Genomic DNA, 24,166 nt, shown 5'->3' on the forward strand with positions numbered 1-24,166 from the left:
CTGTTCCTTTATCTGATTAACTGACTGTTCCTTTATTTGGTTAACTTGCTGTTCCTTTATCTGATTAACTGACTGTTCTTTTATCTGATTAACTTGCTGTTCCTTTATCTGTTTAACTGACTGTTCCTTTATCTGATTAACTGACTGTTCCTTTATTTGATTAACTTACTGTTCCTTTATCTGATTAACTTGCTGTTCCTTTATCTGATTAACTTGCTGTTCCTTTATCTGTTTAACTGGCTGTTCCTTTAAAGCCTAGGGAACTAACGCACTCAGCTGATAGTGTGGGAGAGGCAGGGGAATCCGGGTCCCCTGTATGTCACAAGACTGAGCTAGCCCGCTGAGTTAAAGATAGCCAATTGGAACCATAGAATGATAATCCCAATTATATCGTTAGAACCCTCACCTTCACTTTCCAAAGTCCATCTGTATCTCATAACCTGAATGTGTCCCACTCATAATAACTACTCATTCATTCCCGACTCATGTCCCATGTCAACAACTATTTGGGTACATATGAGAGTGCTGTGCGCCCTTGTCCCGTGGGTTTTATTTACTAGGTCTCCACTCTCCTAATAGGCGAAGTAGAATTATTCATTCATAAATGTCTGTGTGACAACCTCCCTTTGGCAGTATGTAAATGCCCCCCCCCCCCCCCCACCTTTCCACTGATCTCCTTTCCTCTCTCTTCCTTCTCTTCTCTCCATATCCATTCATCTTTCTATTACCCCTCTCTCTGAGGCGTGCCGGTGCCGCCCGGAAACAGACCATAGCTGCTTCTGATCGCGAGCCGGGAAGCGAACCTCGTGCTGCTCTCTCTACCCGTCCTCCGCTCCTCCACAAAGCGCAGTCATTACCGGGCACCGTGCCTCCATACCTCCCTCCCTTCCTCTCACTCACATCATCCCTCCCTTCCGCGTGAGTCTGTCTGAATCTCCTCCTTCTCTATCTTGGAGCGCTGTCTAGGCTATCTGCGGTTGCACGCGCGCTCTCTCCAAGAATCCTCTCGTCACCCACCCGCCCGATGTCCGACGCACGGTGCACGGCCCTCCTCTTTCCGTTTTTTTCTTCTTCCCTCAATTCCCCCCCCCCCCCCCCCCCCCTTCGATCATGACCTGGCCGTGACGTAGGGGATTCCGTGGTGCCCACAACCGTAGGCGCTAACGGGATTCTCGAGTATAAATGGGACACCGGGACCCAACATTCGGTACTCTCTCAGTCGCTCCGACTCGGGAACCAATCGTCCAGAGCACCAGTCAGCGGAGATAGCAGGCAGTATTTCACCCTCTCAGGCTAACTCGCTTTCGGCTTTGGTTTGAAATGGACACCCCTACAACCGCTCGGAGCAGACGATGCTCATTCATGCGCAACTGCAAAAGTAAGTTTATACGGCTTTTCTTACCACCATCTATTGGTTTATACTGTTGTGCATTAGTTACTATGACTTTTGGAAAGTATCTTACTTGATAGTTTTGAGACTCATTCCTCCACTTGACCTATTTCTACCACTTTTCTAACGGTTTCCCGTTATATTCTACTTGTCTGATGATGTAATAGTGTAAGAGGCGTTGTGCATTAGTTAGGCTACTATGATTTTGAGAAAGTATCTTATTTGATAGTTTGGGAATCATTCACCCAGTTAGCAATGGAATGCATGATTCACAGATAATATCAAAACAAAATGTGTGCTTTGCAGCCATGTTAGAGACAGTAATAGCTTATTTTTTCTATGAACATGGATTGTAATTCCAATACGTTTGTAAAATAGATTTAGTATGGGACATTTTACACTTGCAATTTTGTTATGATTGTACTTTGATTTTACTTTATGATGTAGGCCTACTTTGCAACTATTCAATAGATAGATATCGCCAGTGTAAGATATGGAACTTATCTTAGACTTGTCATATGTTTGTAAAAGTTTTAGATACGATTTGCTTGGGTTTACTTTGAGATACTGCTGTGCGTAATGTCTTACGCAGGCAAAGAGAGAAACGCAGTTTTACGCACAGACTTGGTTACTCAATCACGCCTTCTAAAGTGATCATACGTCATCTCTGTCATCATATGAGCTCTTGATGCTGTAATCTTTACTGATTAAGAATTAACTGAGCTTTATATTGTCTAAATTGAGAGTTAATTATTTAATCAGTATTCAAATTGCAATCTCATTCCATCAATATGATGATATTTTGCGAATATTTCCAACAATCTCAAAATGATACATTTGAGGTATTCAGATTAGACAAAGGCTTTACATAAAGTATTTTTGCATCAACTGAAGGTAGCAATGTGGTTTATTGCGGCAATTGAGTGTCTGCGTCAACAGTTTCAGCACCCTTGTTACTGGACAGCTCCAGCTAACTTTTCGTCATTTCTCCGCATTCAAACCTGACAATTTAAACTGATGTTGGGGAGAAAAAGCTATTGCTGCATCCAAAAAAGAAATGTATTGATTTGGTACATAAGCAACGCTTTGATTGTGATCTGAGTTTTGACTGTGATCAGCTGTATTGAGATTCAACTGCCACATTTCCAGCAGCAGTTTGCCATCCGGGCCGCCAGCAAACAGTTTCAGAACCACATCTACCAGACAGCTCCCGCTAGCTTCGCCTTCCCGACCCCGCATCTAGACTCACTTCTCCCCGCTTTCCTCTCTCTCCCAGGCGGCCTCTCCCTGTGGCTGGTGGTGTGGCTGGTCCTAGGCAAGCCCGGTCCGTCGGCGGCGTGCCCGCATCTGTGCGTGTGCTACCCGACTCCCATGACCGTGAGCTGCCAGGCGCAGAACTTCACCTCCGTGCCCGTGGGCGTGCCCTACGACTCGCAGCGCGTGTTCCTACAGAACAACCGAATCACGGAGCTCAGAGTCGGCTCTTTCGGCTTCGGGACTCAGGTAAGAGACTATAGAGTGTTTAAATGAGACATGGTGTGTGCTTCTTTTGACCTCTCTCTCTCTCTCTTTGCTCTCAATATTTTTTTTCTTTTTGAGTTTGAGTGCATTGCCTTACCTACAATATTACCATAGAATAATACCTGACCCTAGAATACATATTGATATTCACACTCTCCCTCCCTCCTCCCCTCCCTCCCTCTCCCCTATAGGTCCTGTGGCTTTTCTCGAACAACATCACGTGGATTGAGGCTGGCTCCTTCAGTGAGCTGAGGGACCTAGAGGAGCTGGACCTGGGGGACAACTCTCACTTGCGCAGGCTGGAAGGAGGGGCCTTCAGGGGCCTGGAGAAACTCCAGAGTCTCCACATGCACCGCTGCAAGCTTACCGCCCTGCCCCATGACCTGTTCCACAAGCTCTACAGCCTGCAGTTCCTCTACCTGCAGGTAGGGGCAGTACAGATATATTAACGCACACAGGCACGCACGGGGACACATGTATACACACGCACACACATACACACACACTACAGGGAATTCTCATAGGACTGTGAAAATTACATCATTTTATATCATCACAATCACAATTACATCATGTTGTATCATGATACAAATCATGCTGCATCAGTGATAGTTATGAGATGCCCTTTCAGTGGAAGGTGTAATGTTTATCACCTCACCACTACTGAGATGTAGCCCATTATCACCTGACCCCACCTGACCACTTCCTCTTCCTGTTTCCTCCTTGTAGGAGAACCAGCTCCACTTCCTCCAGGATGACCTCTTCTCTGACCTCATCAACCTGAGCCAGCTCTTCCTGCATGGCAACCGTATCCGCACTCTGTCCGAGAACGTGTTCCGTGGCCTGGTCAACCTGGACCGCCTTCTTCTCCACGACAACCGTGTGCGCCAGGTTAACCGCCGGGCGTTCCGCGACCTCGGACGCCTCACCATGCTCTTCCTGTTCAACAACTCATTGGCTGAGCTCCCTGGGCAGGCACTTCGTGACACCCAGGGCATCGAGTTCCTCCGTCTCAATGGGAACCCCTGGTCCTGTGGCTGCGAGGCCCTCCCCCTGTGGGAGTGGTTCCGTGGCGCCCGCGTCTCATCGTCCGAGCTGTTGTGTGCCTCCCCTTCCCCCCGCCGCGGGATGGACCTCCGCTTCCTCCGTGAGATGGACTTCGCCCTCTGCCCTCTCCCCGACCCCGGCACCCTGGCCGGCTCCACCACGAGGACCTTCAGCACCAAGACAAGATGGTGGTTCTCCAAGCACAAGCCCCAGTCCCAGACCAAGGCACTGTTCGAGAAGAGCTCCGAGACCATCAAGGCCTTCCCGTTCCCCCAAGGAAAGAACAACCCACCCATCGTGACCTCCACCAATGTCAAGTACGAGCTCGGCGAGGAAGAGGCAGCGCTACCCAAACTCGACGCCGAGGAGTACTGGGCGAACTACGGGAACGAGGACGCCGGCACCACGCTGCGATGCTTCGAGCTCGAGTGTCCGCCCGACTTCGATGGCCTCCCTCCCAACTCCTCCTCCACCTCATCCCCCTCTCTCTCACTCCTCCTCGCCCTCTCGCTACTCGCCGTCTCCATCAATCTACACCTCATATTTGGCTGAATCAGACTTTAAGTACCCACCCCCATTCCTCTCTTCGCCCGGCCCCTCTCAGGGCATGGGGGAACCCCTTGTTAAAGACTCTGTACCTCCCTAGTTAACCCTCTGATGTCCTACTGGATAATGTCTATCTCTATCAGTAGTACAGGACAGCAGGGGATACAAAGGGGGGGGGTTAGATTGTGACTTCTAACTTAATGCAGGGCTAAACAACAATGGCTGACAGTACACAGTACAATATTGTACATAGTATAATACAGTACAGGACAGTAGACAACCAAGGCTGTTACTAGAACAGGTGCACCTCACCTGTCTGGGGTGTTGGTTGCCGTGACGACGCCTGCAATCAGGGGTCAGCGGACACCTGTAACGCTCTACAGCTAATACCAGCGCTACTTACTGTTGCGAATGCTGTAACTGTTGTCACTTTTAGGAATATTAGAACTACAAGTGCTACGACTATTATATACATGTTACTACTACTACTATTTCTACTATTACGACTGCTTCTGCTACTACGAGTGCTATGATTACAGTTATGACAGTTACTACATTCCTGCCACTACTGTTGTACTAACTCTGACAGTTATACTGTAAATAGGTTGGTGTACTTGAGGGTGCAGAGCAGTTGGGATATCCGTCTTATTTGTTGTCTACCACGATGCCTACTTTATAATGGATTGTTTACAGAAAAATAGCTAAGGAGAGAGAGAAAGAAGGGATGAAAGAATGAAAGAGAGGCAGTCACCAGCATACGAGAAGGTGAGAGAAGATATGTAGAGAGATATTTAAAGATAGAGACAGAGAGAGAGGATATGTAGAGAGATATGTAAAGATAGAGAGAGGATATGTAGAGAGATACGTAAAGGTAGAGAGACAGAGAGACAGAGAGAGTGGTGAGTTACCAAAGGAAGAAGCTAGAGGACAGAGAGAGAGGTAGAGAAGCTAGAGGACAGAGAGAGAGGTAGAGAAGCTAGAGGACAGAGAGAGAGGTAGAGAAGCTAGAGGACAGAGAGAGAGGTAGAGAAGCTAGAGGACAGAGAGAGAGGTAGAGAAGCTAGAGGACAGAGAGAGAGGTAGAGAAGCTAGAGGACAGAGAGAGAGGTAGAGAAGCTAGAGGACAGAGAGAGAGGTAGAGAAGCTAGAGGACAGAGAGAGAGGTAGAGAAGCTAGAGGACAGAGAGAGAGGTAGAGAAGCTAGAGGACAGAGAGAGGGGTAGAGAAGCTAGAGGACAGAGAGAGAGGTAGAGAAGCTAGAGGACAGAGAGAGAGGTAGAGAAGCTAGAGGACAGAGAGAGAGGTAGAGAAGCTAGAGGACAGAGAGAGAGGTAGAGAAGCTAGAGGACAGAGAGAGAGGTAGAGAAGCTAGAGGACAGAGAGAGAGGTAGAGAAGCTAGGAGGACAGAGAGAGAGGTAGAGAAGCGTGGGAGAGAGGGTTGTTGAGATTCTCAATAATAAAGAGAACGGAAGAGAGGGAGCAAGGACAGGGCAGGGAATATAAATAAAGCAATGGAATGTGAGACACGGTGAAAGAAAGAATGAAAGAAAGAGAGAGCGAGCTAGAGAAAGCGACAGTGCTGGCCCTTGACCATGAGACACTGAATAGGAGAGACAAGCAATCACTTCAGGTTTTCAGGTTCAGTATTTGTATGACTTCATGTCCTGTAAATATGACATCATCACCATAGAAGCCACAGGGAAAGGATGCTTCCTGTCTGGCAGCATCAGTTTCTGTTCTGATTAGCTATCACTGTTTGTTTGTGATGTCATTGACTGAATGCGTGACGAGACCAGTGAATGACCAGTATGAGAGATAAAAAGAGCTATTGTGATTTTGAATAATGTTTGTGAGACTTTTCTTTGGGGGCAGCAGTTGTTGTATTTCAAACAGATTTTACTTGGTCAATACTTGATCTCTTTAAGTTATTTGTTCTCTCTCTTGGAATACTCACACTTCTTTGGAAGGTGAAAGTAGTGCACTACTTTTGACACTGCACTCCATAGAGAATAGGGTGTCATTTCAGATGGAGCCAAGGACTGCTAGTCAGTCATTTAGCCAAACAACTTAGCTAGATGATCAGTAAACAAAAAACCATATTTGTTCAACCCAGCACCCCAATACTGTCTACCATACCCACCCCAACATCTCCAGTCTAATAATCAATTTAGTTCAACTCAGAAGAATCAATCAGAAACTGATCTGAATAGAACCTAAGAAGAGATCTAGAACTGGAACAGAAAGAGACACAGAATGGCACATGTGATGACTGGCCTGGACTGGCCTGCATGGACCCCGGTCAAAAGTAGAGCACTAAATTGGGAGTAGGGTGCCCCTTGAGACACAGCCTTTCAATACATGTGAGTCAACCATAGAAATAGGATTCTATGGACTCAACAATACGCTGTTCACTAATAAGAGTCCAGGGATTGGTTTGTGTTCTGTTCTGTTATGCTGTAGTAACACTGTGTCCATCCATATATGTCAGCCATTAGGGTGAGGTCAAACTGGGCCTCGGTGCTCTTCTGTGGCCATGACAATCAGGTCACTTTCAGACGACCAAAGCCCCAGTCATACCATTTTACCCAATGACTGTACTGTAAATTAAACCGGTCTGCTTGACCGAGTGTGAGAGTGAGTGTATGTGTGAGAAAACAATATTTTGTTATCTACTTGACTGTGTGAGGAGTTTGAGTTGTCTTTTGCTGTCATCTTTTTCATTGTGGAAGAAAAGATGCAACAAAATATAAAGAATAAATACTGAACTTTGTTTTGAAAAAATGATTTGCGTGAGCGTATCATTTGAAGGATTTGGATGTCAGCCGTGGCAAGTCCAGAGGGATACACACACACACACACACACACACACACACACACACACAAATACTCTCTTCATTGTGTAAGTTGTCTTCCAGGCAAATGTCCATTTGTAGATGATAACATTTACCAAGCAACACCATCAATATTACAATAGTCTGTTAATGTACAGTACATCAATATTACAATAGTCTGTTAATGTACAGTACATAAATATTACAATAATCTCTTAATGTACAGTACATCAATATTACAATAGTCTGTTAATGTAATATACATCAATATTACAATTGTCTGTTCATGTACAGTACATCAATATTACAATAGTCTGTGAATGTACAGCACATCAATATTACAATAATCTCTTAATGTACAGTACATCAATATTACAATAGTCTGTGAATGTACAGTACATCAATATTACAATAGTCTCTTAATGTACAGTACATCAATATTACAATAGTCTGTTAATGTACAGTACATCGATATTACAATAGTCTGTTAATGTACAGTACATCAATATTACAATAGTCTGTTAATGTACAGTACATCAATATTACATTTACATTTTAGTCATTTAGCAGACGCTCTTATCCAGAGCGACTTACAGTTAGTGCATACATTATTATTATTTTTATTTTATTTTATACTGGCCCCCCTTGGGAATCGAACCCACAACCCTGGCGTTGCAAACGCCATGCTCTACCAACTGAGCTACATCCCTGCCGGCCATTCCCTCCCATACCCTGGACGACGCTGGGCCAATTGTGCGCCGCCCCATGGGTCTCCCGGACGCGGCCGGCTACGACAGAGCCTGGATTCGAACCAGGATCTCTAGTGGCACAGCTAGCACTGCGATGCAGTGCCTTAGACCACTGCACAATAGTCTCTTAATGTACAGTACATCAATATTACAATAGTCTCTTAATGTACAGTACATCAATATTAAAATAGTCGGTTAATGTACAGTACATCAATATTACAATAGTCTGTTAATGTACAGTACATCAATATTACAATAGTCTGTTAATGTACAGCACATCAATATTACAATAGTCTCTTAATGTACAGTACATCAATATTACAATAGTCTCTTAATGTACAGTACATCAATTTTACAATAGTCTCTTAATGTACAGCACATCATCAATATTACAATAGTCTGTTAATGTACAGTACATCAATATTACAATAGTCTGTTAATGTACAGTACATCAATATTACAATAGTCTGTTAATGTACAGTACATCAATATTACAATAGTCTGTTAATGTAATGTACATCAATATTACAATTGTCTGTTCATGTACAGTACATCAATATTACAATAGTCTCTTAATGTACAGTACATCAATATTACAATAGTCTGTTAATGTACAGCACATCAATATTACAATAGTCTCTTAATGAACAGTACATCAATATTACAATAGTCTGTTAATGTACAGCACATCAATATTACAATATTATCTTAATGTACAGTACATCAATATTACAATAGTCTGTTAATGTACAGTACATCAATATTACAATAGTCTGTTAATGTACAGTACATCAATATTACAATAGTCTGTTAATGTACAGTACATCAATATTACAATAGTCTGTTAATGTATAGTACATCAATATTACAATATTCTCTTAATGTACAGTACATCAATATTACAATAGTCTATTAATGTACAGTACATCAATATTACGTTTACATTTTAGTCATTTAGCAGACGCTCTTATCCAGAGCGACTTACAGTTAGTGCATACATTATTATTATTTTTATTTTATTTTATACTGGCCCCCCGTGGGAATCGAACCCACAACCCTGGCGTTGCAAACGCCATGCTCTACCAACTGAGCTACATCCCTGCCGGCCATTCCCTCCCATACCCTGGACGACGCTGGGAAAATTGTGCGCCGCCCCATGGGTCTCCCGGTCGCGGCCGGCTACGACAGAGCCTGGATTCGAACCAGGATCTCTAGTGGCACAGCTAGCACTGCGATGCAGTGACTTAGACCACTGCACAATAGTCTCTTAATGTACAGTACATCAGTATTACAATAGTTTGTTAATGTACAGTACATCAATATTACAATAGGCTCTTAATGTACAGTACATCAATATTACAATAGTCTCTTAATGTACAGCACATCAATATTACAATAGTCTGTTAATGTACAGTACATAAATATTACAATAGTCTGTTAATGTACAGTACATCAATATTACAATAGTCTGTTAATGTACAGTACATCAATATTACAATAGTCTGTTAATGTAATGTACATCAATATTACAATTGTCTGTTCATGCACAGTACATCAATATTACAATAGTCTCTTAATGTACAGCACATCAATATTACAATAGTCTGTTAATGTACAGTACATCAATATTACAATAGTCTGTTAATGTACAGTAAGATCAATATTACAATATTCTCTTAATGTACAGTACATCAATATTACAATAGTCTGTTAATGTACAGTACATCAATATTACAATAGTCTGTTAATGTACAGTACATCAATATTACATTTACATTTTAGTCATTTAGCAGACGCTCTTATCCAGAGCGACTTACAGTTAGTGCATACATTATTATTATTTTTATTTTATTTTATACTGGCCCCCCGTGGGAATCGAACCCACAACCCTGGTGTTGCAAACGCCATGCTCTACCAACTGAGCTACATCCCTGCCGGTCATTCCCTCCCATACCCTGGACGACGCTGGGAAAATTGTGCGCCGCCCCATGGGTCTCCCGGTCGCGGCCGGCTACGACAGAGCCTGGATTCGAACCAGGATCTCTAGTGGCACAGCTAGCACTGCGATGCAGTGCCTTAGACCACTGCACAATAGTCTCTTAATGTACAGTACATCAATATTACAATAGTCTCTTAATGTACAGTACATCAGTATTACAATAGTCTCTTAATGTACAGTACATCAATATTACAATAGTCTCTTAATGTACAGTACATCAATATTACAATAGGCTCTTAATGTACAGCACATCATCAATATTACAATAGTCTCTTAATGTACAGTACATCAATATTACAATAGGCTCTTAATGTACAGTACATCAATATTACAATAGTCTGTTAATGTACAGCACATCAATATTACAATAGTCTCTTAATGTACAGTACATCAATATTACAATAGTCTGTTAATGTACAGCACATCAATATTACAATATTCTCTTAATGTACAGTACATCAATATTACAATAGTCTCTTAATGTACAGTACATCAATATTACAATAGTCTGTTAATGTACAGTACATCAATATTACAATAGTTTGTTAATGTGAACTGACAGTGTTTTAACTACTTTGCAGATATGAAACAAACAGACAATCATATCAGCCCAAAATACCAAATTCCCAGTTCATGTTTCAAAACCAACTTTATGAGAAGTTTTAGAAATTGGTTCTATTTGACTAAGCATTCCATGAGGTACACAAAGGCATTGTTGGCACAATAGATGGATACAGTTCAATGCATGATTCATATACAGTGGGGAAAAAAAAGTATTTAGTCAGCCACCAATTGTGCAAGTTCTCCCACTTAAAAAGATGAGAGAGGCCTGTAATTTTCATCATAGGTACACGTCAACTATGACAGACAAATTGAGGAAAAAATTTCCAGAAAATCACATTGTAGGATTTTTAATGAATTTATTTGCTAATTATGGTGGAAAATAAGTATTTGGTCACCTACAAACAAGCAAGATTTCTGGCTCTCACAGACCTGTAACAACTTCTTTAAGAGGCTCCTCTGTCCTCCACTCGTTACCTGTATTAATGGCACCTGTTTGAACTTGTTATCAGTATAAAAGACACCTGTCCACAACCTCAAACAGTCACACTCCAAACTCCACTATGGCCAAGACCAAAGAGCTGTCAAAGGACACCAGAAACAAAATTGTAGACCTGCACCAGGCTGGGAAGACTGAATCTGCAATAGGTAAGCAGCTTGGTTTGAAGAAATCAACTGTGGGAGCAATTATTAGGAAATGGAAGACATACAAGACCACTGATAATCTCCCTTGATCTGGGGCTCCACGCAAGATCTCACCCCGTGGGGTCAAAATGATCACAAGAACGGTGAGCAAAAATCCCTGAACCACACGGGGGGACCTAGTGGATGACCTGCAGAGAGCTGGGACCAAAGTAACAAAGCCTACCATCAGTAACACACTACGCCGCCAGGGACTCAAATCCTGCAGTGCAAGACGTGTCCCCCTGCTTAAGCCAGTACATGTCCAGGCCCGTCTGAAGTTTGCTAGAGTGCATTTGGATGATCCAGAAGAGGATTGGGAGAATGTCATATGGTCAGATGAAACCAAAATATAACTTTTTGGTAAAAACTCAACTCGTCGTGTTTGGAGGACAAAGAATGCTGAGTTGCATCCAAAGAACACCATACCTACTGTGAAGCATGGGGGTGGAAACATCATGCTTTGGGGCTGTTTTTCTGCAAAGAGACCAGGACGACTGATCCGTGTAAAGGAAAGAATGAATGGGGCCATGTATCGTGAGATTTTGAGTGAAAACCTCCTTCCATCAGCAAGGGCATTGAAGATGAAACGTGGCTGGGTCTTTCAGCATGACAATGATCCCAAACACACCGCCCGGGCAACGAAGGAGTGGCTTCGTAAGAATCATTTCAAGGTCCTGGAGTGGCCTAGCCAGTCTCCAGATCTCAACCCCATAGAACATCTTTGGAGGGAGTTGAAAGTCTGTGTTGCCCAGTGACAGCCCCAAAACATCACTGCTCTAGAGGAGATCTGCATGGAGGAATGGGCCAAAAAACCAGCAACAGTGTGTGAAAACCTTGTGAAGACTTACAGAAAACGTTTGACCTGTGTCTTTGCCAACAAAGGGTATATAACAAAGTATTGAGAAACTTTTGTTATTGACCAAATACTTATTTTCCACCATCATTTGCAAATAAATTCATTAAAAATCCTACAATGTGATTTTCTGGATTATTTTTTCTCATTTTGTCTGTCATAGTTGACGTGTACCTATGATGAAAATCACAGGCCTCTCTCATCTTTTTAAGTGGGAGAACTTGCACAATTGGTGGCTGACTAAATACTTTTTTCCCCCACTGTAATTGACCAATACATTTCTTGGTAGTCCAAAAAATATAAATATAATAATATAATATAATATGCCATTTAGCAGACGCTTTTATCCAAAGCGACTTACAGTCATGCGTGCATACATTTTTTTTGTGTATGGGTGGTCCCGGGGATCGAACCCACTACCTTGGCGTTACAAGCGCCGTGCTCTACCAGCTGAGCTACAGAGGACCATATTGCTAACAGGTTGTAAATCACAGCTGGCCTGCCTGGTACATTGTTTGCTGCACTGTTTCAGTTTCAATGACTCAATATTCTGGACAAAAACTGACAAATGTAACTAAGGCTGGAAATGTCAATACAATCAAACTAGCAAGGGCAATGATCACAAGTCAGTCATAACGTGGCTAAAAAGCTAGCGTAGCTATTTATATAGCAAGCTAAAAACACGGAGCCTAACATTAGCTAGATAGCTAGTGACTGACTTTTTCCCAGCTAGAGATGCATGTGTCATTTGTTTAGCTAGCAAGAAATGTGAATCGCTTTGTTAGTTAGCTAGCTATGCTGAACTTGAACGACTGTTATCCAGTTAGCATATCTCTTGCGGTCGCAAATTCACTCTGGCTATCTACTCCGATTTCACAGCACTCTCGTCTAAGTGTGCCAGAGTGTAGAACAACTGATGAATTTACAAACGTGCAAAACCTGCTGAATATGACCGGTGTCAGGAAACGGAGGCCAAAAAAAAAAGAATATTTCAAGAAAGATAACATGTAAACAGCCTAACCAGTAAAATGGTCAGAGTGAGGTGTTCTCTCATTTGTGTCTGGAAGTAACTAGCTATCAAGCTAGCCAACTTTAGCCAGTTGAGTGTGCTGTGCGCCCTTGTCCCGTGGGTTTTATTTACTAGGTCTCCACTCCCCTAATAGGCGAAGTAGAATTATTAATTCATAAATGTCTGTGTGACAACCTCCCTTTGGCAGTATGTAAATGCCCCCCCCCCCTTTCCACTGATCTCCTTTCCTCTCTCTTCCTTCTCTTCTCTCCATATCCATTCATCTCTCTATTACCCCTCTCTCTGAGGCGTGCCGGTGCCGCCCGGAAACAGACCATAGCTGCTTCTGATCGCGAGCCAGGATGCGAACCTCGTGCTGCTCTCTCTACCCGTCCTCCGCTCCTCCACAAAGCGCAGTCATTACCGGGCACCGTGCCTCCATACCTCCCTCCCTTCCTCTCACTCACTCACATCATCCCTCCCTTCCGCGTGAGTCTGTCTGAATCTCCTCCTTCTCTATCTTGGAGCGCTGTCTAGGCTATCTGCGGTTGCGCGCGCGCTCTCTCCAAGAATCCTCTCGTCACCCACCCGCCCGATGTCCGACGCACGGTGCACGGCCCTCCTCTTTCCGTTTTTTTCTTCTTCCCTCAATTCCCCCCCCCCCCCCCCTTCGATCATGACCTGGCCGTGACGTAGGGGATTCCGTGGTGCCCACAACCGTAGGCGCTAACGGGATTCTCGAGTATAAATGGGACACCGGGACCCAACATTCGGTACTCTCTCAGTCGCTCCGAATCGGGAACCAATCGTCCAGAGCACCAGTCAGCGGAGATAGCAGGCAGTATTTCACCCTCTCAGGCTAACTCGCTTTCGGCTTTGGTTTGAAATGGACACCCCTACAACCGCTCGGAGCAGACGATGCTCATTCATGCGCAACTGCAAAAGTAAGTTTATACGGCTTTTCTTACCACCATCTATTGGTTTATACTGTTGTGCATTAGTTACTATGACTTTTGGAAAGTATCTTACTTAATAGTTTTGAGACTCATTCCTCCACTTGACCTATTTCTACCACTTTTCTAACGGTTTCCCGTTATATTCTACTTGTCTGATGATGTAATAGTGTAAGAGGCGTTGTGCATTAGTTAGGCTACTATGATTTTGAGAAAGTATCTTATTTGATAGTTTGGGAATCATTCACCCAGTTAGCAATGGAATGCATGATTCACAGATAATATCAAAACAAAATGTGTGCTTTGCAGCCATGTTAGAGACAGTAATAGCTTATTTTTTCTATGAACATGGATTGTAATTCCAATACGTTTGTAAAATAGATTTAGTATGGGACATTTTACACTTGCAATTTTGTTATGATTGTACTTTGATTTTACTTTATGATGTAGGCCTACTTTGCAACTATTCAATAGATAGATATCGCCAGTGTAAGATATGGAACTTATCTTAGACTTGTCATATGTTTGTAAAAGTTTTAGATACGATTTGCTTGGGTTTACTTTGAGATACTGCTGTGCGTAATGTCTTACGCAGGCAAAGAGAGAAACGCAGTTTTACGCACAGACTTGGTTACTCAATCACGCCTTCTAAAGTGATCATACGTCATCTCTGTCATCATATGAGCTCTTGATGCTATAATCTTTACTGATTAAGAATTAACAGAGCTTTATATTGTCTAAATTGAGAGTTAATTATTTAATCAGTATTCAAATTGCAATCTCATTCCATCAATATGATATTTTGCGAATATTTCCAACAATCTCAAAATGATACATTTGAGGTATTCAGATTAGACAAAGGCTTTACATAAAGTATTTAGCATCAACTGAAGGTAGCAATGTGGTTTATTGCGGCAATTGAGTGTCTGCGTCAACAGTTTCAGCACCCTTGTTACTGGACAGCTCCAGCTAACTTTTCGTAATTTCTCCGCATTCAAACCTGACAATTTAAACTGATGTTGGGGAGAAAAAGCTATTGCTGCATCCAAAAAAGAAATGTATTGATTTGGTACATAAGCAACGCTTTGATTGTGATCTGAGTTTTGACTGTGATCAGCTGTATTGAGATTCAACTGCCACATTTCCAGCAGCAGTTTGCCATCCGGGCCGCCAGCAAACAGTTTCAGAACCACATCTACCAGACAGCTCCCGCTAGCTTCGCCTTCCCGACCCCGCATCTAGACTCACTTCTCCCCGCTTTCCTCTCTCTCCCAGGCGGCCTCTCCCTGTGGCTGGTGGTGTGGCTGGTCCTAGGCAAGCCCGGTCCGTCGGCGGCGTGCCCGCATCTGTGCGTGTGCTACCCGACTCCCATGACCGTGAGCTGCCAGGCGCAGAACTTCACCTCCGTGCCCGTGGGCGTGCCCTACGACTCGCAGCGCGTGTTCCTACAGAACAACCGAATCACGGAGCTCAGAGTCGGCTCTTTCGGCTTCGGGACTCAGGTAAGAGACTATAGAGTGTTTAAATGAGACATTGTGTGTGCTTATTTTGACCTCTCTCTCTCTCTCTCTCTCTCTCTCTCTCTCTCTCTCTTTGCACTCAATATTTTTTTTCTTTTTGAGTTTGAGTGCATTGCCTTACCTACAATATTACCATAGAATAATACCTGACCCTAGAATACATATTGATATTCACACTCTCACTCCTACCCTCCCTCCCTCTCCCCTATAGGTCCTGTGGCTTTTCTCGAACAACATCACGTGGATTGAGGCTGGCTCCTTCAGTGAGCTGAGGGACCTAGAGGAGCTGGACCTGGGGGACAACTCTCACTTGCGCAGGCTGGAAGGAGGGGCCTTCAGGGGCCTGGAGAAACTCCAGAGTCTCCACATGCACCGCTGCAAGCTTACCGCCCTGCCCCATGACCTGTTCCACAAGCTCTACAGCCTGCAGTTCCTCTACCTGCAGGTAGGGGCAGTACAGATTTATTAACGCACACAGGCACACACGCACACACATACACACACACTACAGGGAATTCTCATAGGACTGTGAAAATTACATCATTTTATATCATCACAATCACAATTACACCATGTTGTATCATGATACAAATCATGCTGCATCAGTGATAGTTATGAGATGCCCTTTCAGTGGAAGGTGTAATGTTTATCACCTCACCACTACTGAGATGTAGCCCATTATCACCTGACCCCACCTGACCACTTCCTCTTCCTGTTTCCTCCTTGTAGGAGAACCAGCTCCACTTCCTCCAGGATGACCTCTTCTCTGACCTCATCAACCTGAGCCAGCTCTTCCTGCATGGCAACCGTATCCGCACTCTGTCCGAGAACGTGTTCCGTGGCCTGGTCAACCTGGACCGCCTTCTTCTCCACGACAACCGTGTGCGCCAGGTTAACCGCCGGGCGTTCCGCGACCTCGGACGCCTCACCATGCTCTTCCTGTTCAACAACTCATTGGCTGAGCTCCCCGGGCAGGCACTTCGTGACACCCAGGGCATCGAGTTCCTCCGTCTCAATGGGAACCCCTGGTCCTGTGGCTGCGAGGCCCTCCCCCTGTGGGAGTGGTTCCGTGGCGCCCGCGTCTCATCGTCCGAGCTGTTGTGTGCCTCCCCTTCCCCCCGCCGCGGGATGGACCTTCGCTTCCTCCGTGAGATGGACTTCGCCCTCTGCCCTCTCCCCGACCCCGGCACCCTGGCCGGCTCCACCACGAGGACCTTCAGCACCAAGACAAGATGGTGGTTCTCCAAGCACAAGCCCCAGTCCCAGACCAAGGCAGTGTTCGAGAAGAGCTCCGAGACCATCAAGGCCTTCCCGTTCCCCCAAGGAAAGAACAACCCACCCATCGTGACCTCCACCAATGTCAAGTACGAGCTCGGCGAGGAAGAGGCAGCGCTACCCAAACTCGACGCCGACGAGTACTGGGCGAACTACGGGAACGAGGACGCCGGCACCACGCTGCGATGCTTCGAGCTCGAGTGTCCGCCCGACTTCGATGGCCTCCCTCCCAACTCCTCCTCCACCTCATCCCCCTCTCTCTCACTCCTCCTCGCCCTCTCGCTACTCGCCGTCTCCATCAATCTACACCTCATATTTGGCTGAATCAGACTTTAAGTACCCACCCCCATTCCTCTCTTCGCCCGGCCCCTCTCAGGGCATGGGGGAACCCCTTGTTAAAGACTCTGTACCTCCCTAGTTAACCCTCTGATGTCCTACTGGATAATGTCTATCTCTATCAGTAGTACAGGACAGCAGGGGATACAAAGGGGGGGGGGTTAGATTGTGACTTCTAACTTAATGCAGGGCTAAACAACAATGGCTGACAGTACACAGTACAATATTGTACATAGTATAATACAGTACAGTACAGTAGACAACCAAGGCTGTTACTAGAACAGGTGCACCTCGCCTGTCTGGTGTGTTGGTTGCCGTGACGACGCCTGCAATCAGGGGTCAGCGGACACCTGTAACGCTCTACAGCTAATACCAGCGCTACTTACTGTTGCGAATGCTGTAACTGTTGTCACTTTGAGGAATATTAGAACTACAAGTGCTACGACTATTATATACATGTTACTACTACTACTATTTCTACTATTACGACTGCTTCTGCTACTACGAGTGCTATGATTACAGTTATGACAGTTACTACATTCCTGCCACTACTGTTGTACTAACTCTGACAGTTATACTGTAAATAGGTTGGTGTACTTGAGGGTGCAGAGCAGTTGGGATATCCGTCTTATTTGTTGTCTACCACGATGCCTACTTTATAATGGATTGTTTACAGAAAAATAGCTAAGGAGAGAGAGAAAGAAGGGATGAAAGAATGAAAGAGAGGCAGTCACCAGCATACGAGAAGGTGAGAGAAGATATGTAGAGAGAAATGTAAAGGTAGAGAGACAGAAAGATAGAGAGAGAGGATATGTAGAGAGATATGTAAAGATAGAGAGAGGATATGTAGAGAGATACGTAAAGGTAGAGAGACAGAGAGACAGAGAGTGTGGTGAGTTACCAAAGGAAGAAGCTAGAGGACAGAGAGAGAGGTAGAGAAGCTAGAGGACAGAGAGAGAGGTAGAGAAGCTAGAGGACAGAGAGAGAGGTAGAGAAGCTAGAGGACAGAGAGAGAGGTAGAGAAGCTAGAGGACAGAGAGAGAGGTAGAGAAGCTAGAGGACAGAGAGAGAGGTAGAGAAGCTAGAGGACAGAGAGAGAGGTAGAGAAGCTAGAGGACAGAGAGAGAGGTAGAGAAGCTAGAGGACAGAGAGAGAGGTAGAGAAGCTAGAGGACAGAGAGAGAGGTAGAGAAGCTAGAGGACAGAGAGAGAGGTAGAGAAGCTAGAGGACAGAGAGAGAGGTAGAGAAGCTAGAGGACAGAGAGAGAGGTAGAGAAGCTAGAGGACAGAGAGAGAGGTAGAGAAGCTAGAGGACAGAGAGAGAGGTAGAGAAGCTAGAGGACAGAGAGAGAGGTAGAGAAGCGTGGGAGAGAGGGTTGTTGAGATTCTCAATAATAAAGAGAACGGAAGAGAGGGAGCAAGGACAGGGCAGGGAATATAAATAAAGCAATGGAATGTGAGACACGGTGAAAGAAAGAATGAAATAAAGAGAGAGCGAGCTAGAGAAAGCGACAGTGCTGGCCCTTGACCATGAGACACTGAATAGGAGAGACAAGCAATCACCTCAGGTATTCAGGTTCAGTCTTTGTATGACTTCATGTCCTGTAAATATGACATCATCACCATAGAAGCCACAGGGAAAGGATGCTTCCTGTCTGGCAGTATCAGTTTCTGTTCTGATTAGCTATCACTGTTTGTTTGTGATGTCATTGACTGAATGCGTGACGTGACCAGTGAATTACCAGTTTGAGAGATAAAAAGAGCTATTGTGATTCTGAATAACGTTTGTGAGACTTTTCTTTGGGGGCAGCAGTTGTTGTATTTCAAACAGATTTTACTTGGTCAATACTTGATCTCTTTAAGTTATTTGTACTCTCTCTTGGAATATTCACACTTCTTTGGAAGGTGAAAGTAGTGCACTACTTTTGACACTGCACTCCATAGAGAATAGGGTGTCATTTCAGATGGAGCCAAGGACTGCTAGTCAGTCATTTAGCCAAACAACTTAGCTAGATGATCAGTAAACAAAAAAACATATTTGTTCAACCCAGCACCCCAATACTGTCTACCATACCCACCCCAACATCTCCAGTCTAGTAATCAATTTAGTTCAACTCAGAAGAATCAATCAGAAACTGATCTGAATAGAACCTAAGAAGAGATCTAGAACTGGAACTGAAAGAGACACAGAATGGCACATGTGATGACTGGCCTGGACTGGCCTGGCCTGGACTTGACTGGACCAATAAAACTGACTAGTGACTGACTGGCCCTATTATTCCAATAGGACTGTTCTGGACTACTGGGATTAGAGATCTTGGCACAGAATAAATGGATGGAAAAGCCTGGCAGTTCTCCAGCAGAGAGAGACAAGGAGAGTTACATTGTGACTGCACTGAGATTGATCAACAAACGGACAGAACAACAGAGGGACCAAATTGTTACTCACAGACTTTGCTGACTCACAGAGAGACAGAATTCCTTTAGTTGCTGACAGAGACAGAATGACTGACTGACTGACTGACTGACTGACCTACTCATGCCTTGGCGACCAGTCATCGACAGGAAGACAGTTAAAAAGAGAGACTGGAATCTGTTTGGCGGACAGCTGAAGCGACGTCAGAGAAAGGAGCTCTGAGGAGGTGACCAAAAACAGACTTCCTCTCCTCATCCTCTGTCTTTCAGCAGCCTCCACCCCTCCCTCTCTTTCTCTCCCTCCCTCCTCTCTTCCAACTCATTTTGTCTGAGTTTCTACAAGGCTTAGTAGGAGGGTGGGTAGGCGTGCTGACGTATCTTCCCTCCCTCCTTCCTCCTCCCTCTCTCTCCCTGTCTCTCTCTTCCTTTCTTTATCCTACTGGTCACCTGTTTCTGTAAAGCACTCACCCCCCTCCCTCCATCCCTCTGGAGAGAGAGAGAGCAGAATAAAGGAGGAGAAAGAGACAGACAGAGAGAGAGAGAGAGAGAGAGAGAGAGAGAGAGAGAGAGAGAGAGAGAGAGAGAGAGAGACAGACAGAGAGAGAGAGAGAGAGAGAGTCTTGCAGCTCCATGTAATGTCCTTCTTCCAATCTATTTATGTTACAGTAGTTAAATAGATTGTGCTTTATGAAATCACCTAGCTTTTAAAGAAAAGCATTACTTATCTATGTTGTTCGGTTGGAGATGTTTGTCTGCGTCCCAAATGGCACCCTATCCCATATGCATGGACCCCGGTCAAAAGTAGAGCACTAAATTGAGAGTAGGGTGCCCCTTGAGACACAGCCTTTCAATACATGTGAGTCAACCATAGAAATAGGATTCTATGGACTCAACAATACGCTGTTCACTAATAAGAGAGTCCAGGGATTGGTTTGTGTTCTGTTCTGTTATGCTGTAGTAACACTGTGTCCATATATGTCAGCCATTAGGGTGAGGTCAAACTGGGCCTCGGTGCTCTTCTGTGGCCATGACAATCAGGTCACTTTCAGACGACCAAAGCCCCAGTCATACCATTTTACCCAATGACTGTACTGTAAATTAAACCGGTCTGCTTGACCAAGTGTGAGAGTGAGTGTATGTGTGAGAAAACAATATTTTGTTATCTACTTGACTGTGTGAGGAGATTGAGTTGTCTTTTGCTGTCATCTTTTTCATTGTGGAAGAGAAGATGCAACAAAATATAAAGAATAAATACTGAACTTTGTTTTGAAAAAATGATTTGCGTGAGCGTATCATTTGAAGGATTTGGATGTCAGCCGTGGCAAGTCCAGAGGGATACACACACACACACACACACACACACACACAAATACTCTCTTCATTGTGTAAGTTGTCTTCCAGGCAAATGTCCAGATGATAACAGTTAACATGCAACACCATCAATATTACAATAGTCTGTTAATGTACAGTACATCAATATTACAATAGTCTGTTAATGTACAGTCCATCAATATTACAATAGTCTGTTAATGTACAGTACATCAATATTACAATAGTCTGTTAATGTACAGACATCAATATTACAATAGTCTGTTAATGTACAGTACATCAATATTACAATAGTCTGTTAATGTACAGTACATCAATATTACAATAGTCTCTTAATTTACAGTACATCAATATTACAATAGTCTGTTAATGTACAATGCATCAATATTACAATAGTGTCTTAATGTACAGAACATCAATACTACAATAGTCTGTTAATGTACAGTACATCAATATTACAATAGTCTGTTCATGTACAGTACATCAATATTACAATAGTCTGTTAATGTACAGTACATCAATATTACAATAGTGTCTTAATGTACAGAACATCAATACTACAATAGTCTGTTAATGTACAGTACATCAATATTACAATAGTCTGTTCATGTACAGTACATCAATATTACAATAGTCTGTTAATGTACAGTACATCAATATTACAATAGTCTGTTAATGTACAGTACATCAATATTACAATAGTATGTTAATGTACAGAACATCAATACTACAATAGTCTGTTAATGTACAGTACATCAATATTACAATAGTCTGTTCATGTACAGTACATCAATATTACAATAGTCTGTTAATGTACAGTACATCAATATTACAATAGTATGTTAATGTACAGTACATCAATATTACAATAGTATGTTAATGTACAGTACATCAATATTACAATAGTCCCTTAATGTACAATACATCAATATTACAATAGTCTGTTAATGTACAGTACATCAATATTACAATAGGCTCTTAATGTAGAGTGCATCAATATTACAATAGTCTCTTAATGTAAAATACATCAATATTACAATAGTGTCTTAATGTACAGAACATCAATACTACAATAGTCTGTTAATGTACAGTACATCAATATTACAATAGTCTGTTCATGTACAGTACATCAATATTACAATAGTCTGTTAATGTACAGTACATCAATATTACAATAGTCCCTTAATGTACAGTACATCAATATTACAATAGTTTGTTAATGTACAGTACATCAATATTACAATAGTCTCTTAATGTACAGTACATCAATATTACAATAGTATTTTAATGTACAGTACATCAATATTACAATAGTCTCTTAATGTACAGCACATCAATATTGCAATAATCTCTTAATGTACAGTACATCAATATTACAATAGTCTGTTAATGTACAGTACATCAATATTACAATAGTATGTTAATGTACAGTACATCAATATTACAATAGTCTGTTTATGTACAGTACATCAATATTACAATAGTCTGTTAATGTACAGTACATCAATATTACAATAGTCTCTTAATGTACAGTACATCAATATTACAATAGTCTGTTAATGTACAGTACATCAATATTACAATAGTCTCTTAATGTACAGTACATCAATATTACAATAGTCTGTTAATGTACAGACATCAATATTACAATAGTCTGTTAATGTACAGTACATCAATATTACAATAGTCTGTTAATGTACAGTACATCAATATTACAATAGTCTGTTAATGTACAGTACATCAATATTACAATAGTCTGTTAATGTACAGTACATCAATATTACAATAGTCCCTTAATGTACAGTACATCAATATTACAATAGTCTGTTAATGTACAGTACATCAATATTACAATAGGCTCTTAACGTAGAGTGCATCAATATTACAATAGTCTCTTAATGTAAAATACATCAATATTACAATAGTGTCTTAATGTACAGAACATCAATACTACAATAGTCTGTTCATGTACAGTACATCAATATTACAATAGTCTGTTCATGTACAGTACATCAATATTACAATAGTCTGTTAATGTACAGTACATCAATATTACAATAGTCTGTTAATGTACAGTACATCAATATTACAATAGTATGTTAATGTACAGTACATCAATATTACAATAGTCCCTTAATGTACAGTACATCAATATTACAATAGTTTGTTAATGTACAGTACATCAATATTACAATAGTCTCTTAATGTACAGTACATCAATATTACAATAGTATTTTAATGTACAGTACATCAATATTACAATAGTCTCTTAATGTACAGCACATCAATATTACAATAATCTCTTAATGTACAGTACATCAATATTACAATAGTCTGTTAATGTACAGTACATCAATATTACAATAGTCCCTTAATGTACAGTACATCAATATTACAATAGTCTGTTAATGTACAGTACATCAATATTACAATTGGCTCTTAATGTAGAGTGCATCAATATTACAATAGTCTCTTAATGTAAAATACATCAATATTACAATAGTGTCTTAATGTACAGAACATCAATACTACAATAGTCTGTTAATGTACAGTACATCAATATTACAATAATCTGTTCATGTACAGTACATCAATATTACAATAGTCTGTTAATGTACAGTACATCAATATTACAATAGTCTGTTAATGTACAGTACATCAACATTACAATAGTATGTTAATGTACAGTACATCAATATAACAATAGTCCCTTAATGTACAGTACATCAATATTACAATAGTTTGTTAATGTACAGTACATCAATATTACAATAGTCTCTTAATGTACAGTACATCAATATTACAATAGTATTTTAATGTACAGTACATCAATATTACAATAGTCTCTTAATGTACAGCACATCAATATTACAATAATCTCTTAATGTACAGTACATCAATATTACAATAGTCTGTTAAGGTACAGCACATCAATATTACATTTACATTTTAGTCATTTAGCAGACGCTCTTATCCAGAGCGACTTACAGTTAGTGTATACATTATTATTATTTTTATTTTATTTTATACTGGCCCCCCGTGGGAATCGAACCCACAACCCTGGCGTTGCAAACGCCATGCTCTACCAACTGAGCTACATCTCTGCCGGCCATTCCCTCCCATACCCTGGACGACACTGGGCCAATTG

At 42.3% G+C, this 24,166-nt stretch overlaps 2 protein-coding genes across 2 annotated transcripts; both read left to right on the forward strand.

Moving 5' to 3' along the window:
• The first annotated feature begins 1,248 nt into the window (after window positions 1-1,248).
• Window positions 1,249-4,584, forward strand: LOC311126574 (reticulon-4 receptor-like 2). Its single transcript, XM_084200566.1, has 4 exons — window positions 1,249-1,378; window positions 2,667-2,893; window positions 3,103-3,336; window positions 3,641-4,584. Exons 1-4 carry the CDS (start codon window positions 1,321-1,323, stop codon window positions 4,508-4,510), a joined length of 1,389 nt encoding a protein of 462 aa, XP_084056692.1. The 5' UTR covers window positions 1,249-1,320; the 3' UTR covers window positions 4,511-4,584.
• Window positions 4,585-14,017: 9,433 nt separating this feature from the next.
• On the forward strand, window positions 14,018-17,583 carry LOC311126576 (reticulon-4 receptor-like 2). Its single transcript, XM_084200567.1, has 4 exons — window positions 14,018-14,135; window positions 15,420-15,646; window positions 15,876-16,109; window positions 16,394-17,583. Exons 1-4 carry the CDS (start codon window positions 14,078-14,080, stop codon window positions 17,261-17,263), a joined length of 1,389 nt encoding a protein of 462 aa, XP_084056693.1. The 5' UTR covers window positions 14,018-14,077; the 3' UTR covers window positions 17,264-17,583.
• Window positions 17,584-24,166: the final 6,583 nt, after the last annotated feature.

This window comes from Coregonus lavaretus (genome assembly GCF_964263955.1).
Source record: "Coregonus lavaretus genome assembly, contig: HAP1_SCAFFOLD_3076, whole genome shotgun sequence".
NCBI classification, from domain to species: domain Eukaryota; kingdom Metazoa; phylum Chordata; class Actinopteri; order Salmoniformes; family Salmonidae; genus Coregonus; species Coregonus lavaretus.

Excerpts from the sequence above, each read along its gene's own strand:
- LOC311126574 (XM_084200566.1), top strand. The coding sequence starts at position 1,321 with ATGGACACCCCTACAACCGCTCGGAGCAGACGATGCTCATTCATGCGC. Across the intron at positions 2,894-3,102 it reads CTTTCGGCTTCGGGACTCAG|GTCCTGTGGCTTTTCTCGAA; the intron begins GTAAGAGACTAT and ends TCTCCCCTATAG. Across the intron at positions 3,337-3,640 it reads TGCAGTTCCTCTACCTGCAG|GAGAACCAGCTCCACTTCCT; the intron begins GTAGGGGCAGTA and ends TCCTCCTTGTAG.
- LOC311126576 (XM_084200567.1), top strand. The coding sequence starts at position 14,078 with ATGGACACCCCTACAACCGCTCGGAGCAGACGATGCTCATTCATGCGC. Across the intron at positions 14,136-15,419 it reads ATTCATGCGCAACTGCAAAA|GCGGCCTCTCCCTGTGGCTG; the intron begins GTAAGTTTATAC and ends TCTCTCTCCCAG. Across the intron at positions 15,647-15,875 it reads CTTTCGGCTTCGGGACTCAG|GTCCTGTGGCTTTTCTCGAA; the intron begins GTAAGAGACTAT and ends TCTCCCCTATAG.